Raw genomic sequence first — 3,479 nt, 5'->3', positions numbered from 1 at the left:
GGCCCTCATTCAGCCAGGAGGAGGCAGGAGAAGAGGGAGGGTAAGTTGCTTCCTCCCTGCCTCTCCCCACCCCTGCCTGCCTGGGGCCAGGGAGGGCCTTCGCGGGGCTTCCTTGCACTCCCGCCGGCCTTGCAGGTCCACCGCCGGGCCCCTCATGTTTCCGGTCGCCCCGCTTCCGGCCCTCATTCAGCCAGGAGGAGGCAGGAGAAGAGGGAGGGTAAGTTGCTTCCTCCCTGCCTCTCCCCACCCCTGCCTGCCTGGGGCCAGGGAGGGCCTTCGCGGGGCTTCCTTGCACTCCCGCCGGCCTTGCAGGTCCACCGCCGGGCCCCTCATGACAGGGAAGTCTGCTGCTGGAGAGCAACAGACTTCCGGTGATGTCAGGGGGTGTGGCATATGCTAATGAGTTATGCTAATGAGTTCCCCTAGCTCTTTTTCTACGAAACGACCCCTGACTACGCTCCTCTGCTTTTGGAATAGTAGGTCTTCACAGCCTGTTTTCCTAGAGCAGCCCCCATTAGTTATGTAATTAACAAATCAATTAGTTGCCAGTTACCCCTGTGCTGGACTATGTAGAGACTGTGAGAAGAACAGGTTGCCTATCTACAGTTGATGTTCTTTGAGTGGTCATTTGGTAAAGTCCAACAACTTATCACCCCTTCCCTGCAGTAGGTGTCCCGTGGGTGTCTTTCTTTCCTTTGATTTGGGCATTTATGGGCTGACGATATAGAAACTAATGAGGAAGAAACTAATCCTTTGGAGCATGTGTCAACATCTCCTTGAGATAAAAGAATCGGGATGGCTAATCCCTTTGAAAAACACTAGAATGATCCCGAACTCTGAACCTGCAGATCACCGCATAGTTGACTATATTAAGAATATCAAGTACGGAACCTATTTTCTTAAAGACTTGTATTACAGCACTGGAGAGAGAAATGCTCGCCTCCTGTAAATCAATGGATTGAGGCCCTTAAGACTTTATCAGTATTTGAACATATGGCATACAGACGAGAATTGTGTATGGACATTTTTAGATATCTGGAAACCTTTATAAGAAACTTACGTGTCGATCTGCCATCACTGTTATATTCTGTTTCATTCATATATGTTTCATTCACACACACAAACGTATCTATGGCCCCGGCCACACGGGCCAGAAAACGCGTGAAAAAAACTTGGTCTTAAAGGTGCCACTGGACTGTTTTGGACCAGGGGACCAGGGGGAACTTTGCAACTTACTCTGACTGAGGGCTGCTGGGAGCAGGGGGTGGGGCTTGTTGCATGTGCCCGCCCCCTGGTCTCTTTACTGCCGGAGCTCTGCTCCTGTGCGCTCCCACAGGAAATGACCCCTGTCTTACAGTAACCTCCACATCTGCTGCTTTGATGTCTTCTGTAGGATTTAGTCCCTAGCTTGAGCACAGATTCAGATGACTCAGACTCTGGTGGAAACAGCAATGCTTCAGGGCCATTCCCAAAAACCAGCACACTGGGGCTAATGTCACTGGATCAGCCAAATGTATGTTTCACTCCATCTTTGTTGCTTCCGATATCACCTTATCAGATCTATGGCTTCAAACCTCTCCATTCCACTGAAACATCGGGATGCTCATTGAAAGCCAGTTTGGTGTAGTGGTTAGGAGCGCGGACTCTAATCTGGGAGGACCAGGTTTGATTCCCCATTCCTCCACATGCAGCTGCTGGTGCGACCTTGGGCAAGCCATAACTCTGGCACAGCTGTTCTTGAAAAAGAGCAGTTTCTGTCAAGAGCTCTCTCAGCCCCACCTACCTCACAGGGTGTCTGTTGTGGGGAGGGGAAGGGAAAGGAGTTTGTAAGCCGCTCTGAGACACCTTTGGGTAGTGAAGGGCGGGGTATAAATCCAATCTCTTCTTCTTCCTCCTCTTTTTTCTGTTTTTTTTAACAAAAAACAAAGGAATAAGAAAATTGCCCTAACATGGATAGCAGAGGCAAGCAAAATCTTGTCAGATCTCAGAAGCTAAGCAGGGCCAACCCTGACAAGTACTTCGAAGAGTGACCTCCAAGGGATACCAGGACTGGGACACAGAGGCAGGTTATCAAGCCACCTCTCTGAAATGTCCTAGCCCCACTAGAGGTCACCAGAAGTTACCACGACTTCCAGGCTTCCAAGCACAGACACACACACAAACACACACACAAAATATTCACCAATTTTTTTTAAAAAAAAAAATGAAATAAGAAAAGGAAGCAACCAGTGTTCCCTCTAAGCTGAGTTAGCATGAGCTAGCTCAGTTTTTTAGCCTCCAGATCACACTTTTTTTGTCTTAGCTCAGGAAGGAGGGCTCCAGAGCAAACTAATTTATGCAGTAGCCAAGTCTCCTGCTCACAATTTTAATGCCAGTAGCTCACAAAGTAGAATTTTGGCTCACGAGACTGCACGCCTCAGAGGAAGCATTGGAAGCAACCTATTTTCCCCATAGGAAGAAAACAATAACAAATCTTGTTCAGGGAGACATACCTTAAGGAAAGTATCTTTAGACAGCATGACCCCAAACCGCCACATGCCTCCCACAATAGGTAGCCGAAGAGGTCCGGGGGGATAGGACTTCCGTGACCGGAGCCATTTCCAAATCCGCACAATCAGAAGGAATACCGTTATCGAAATCAACATTGATCGTCCTTGTCTTTCCCCGTCTTTGTCTCTGCCTGGTGCACCTGGGTGCGTTGAACACTCTTCCTCCAACGGTGTCGGCTTTCCTCATCAAGACTAATTCTGGCCTTGGTCCTTTCATTTACACCCTTTTATATACCATGCTTATTAAAGGCACATAAACAAGTGACACCATCACCGAGCGGTATAGGAATGTGGTTCTCTAGGCATCGTATCACAGGTCATAATCAAGGTGGCTCATTCCAATATGTGTTAGTCAAATAATTGAGAGGAAGAGAGTTTAATATCACAGGCCAGTATAACCCAGCCCTTGGCTAGCGTAGAGCCAATTTGGTGTGGCATATCTTCTGGAAATTTCTTCCCATCTAATGACGAATATGCGTGGAATAGCACTTCACAGAACCTATCTCTTTAGTTCTGCTGAGTTTCCCACTTTTCTTCCTTCTCCACGCTGTCATGTATCTATGGAAATTCCATAGGGATATCCTTGCTTCCATGAACTTACGTGCATTTTTTTCCAACTTGGAGAATTTAAGACATTTTTTATTTAAGACACTTTTTCTTTAAGGTGCTGGTACTTACTGCCGACTCGACTCCACAGAATGAATTCGATAAATTCCCCTTGTTGCACCAGGGAATGTGGTCAGGTGGGTGACTTCCTCCACATATGGTGGTCTTGCCCAATCATTGCATCTTTTTGGAAACAGGTTCACCAAGACATTAATTACAGGTGTAAAGTTAAATTTCCTTTCTTAAGTTTTTTTTTTATTGGAATACCGAAACCCCCCAGTAGGAAATGAAGAGCGTAATGAGCTAATCTCTATTTTACTTTCT

The 3,479-nt window shown here is 47.1% G+C and overlaps 1 protein-coding gene across 1 annotated transcript in view; it reads right to left on the bottom strand.

Moving 5' to 3' along the window:
- Positions 1-2,736, bottom strand: part of LOC107120165 (cytochrome P450 2C5-like) — a gene marked incomplete at its 3' end in the record, with an annotated part of 43,656 nt that extends 40,920 nt beyond the window's left edge. Inside the window, exon 1 of the mRNA XM_015422812.1 lies at positions 2,493-2,736. Within this exon, the coding sequence (XP_015278298.1) occupies positions 2,493-2,645 (153 nt within the window). The remainder of the gene's footprint in view (positions 1-2,492) is intronic.
- Positions 2,737-3,479: the final 743 nt, after the last annotated feature.

The sequence above is a fragment of the Gekko japonicus genome, unplaced genomic scaffold, assembly GCF_001447785.1.
Source record: "Gekko japonicus isolate JY-2015 unplaced genomic scaffold, Gekko_japonicus_V1.1 scaffold4055, whole genome shotgun sequence".
NCBI classification, from domain to species: Eukaryota; Metazoa; Chordata; class Lepidosauria; order Squamata; family Gekkonidae; genus Gekko; species Gekko japonicus.
The sequence above is the reverse complement of the archived record's forward strand: the minus strand, read 5'-3'. Positions and strand labels throughout refer to the sequence as shown.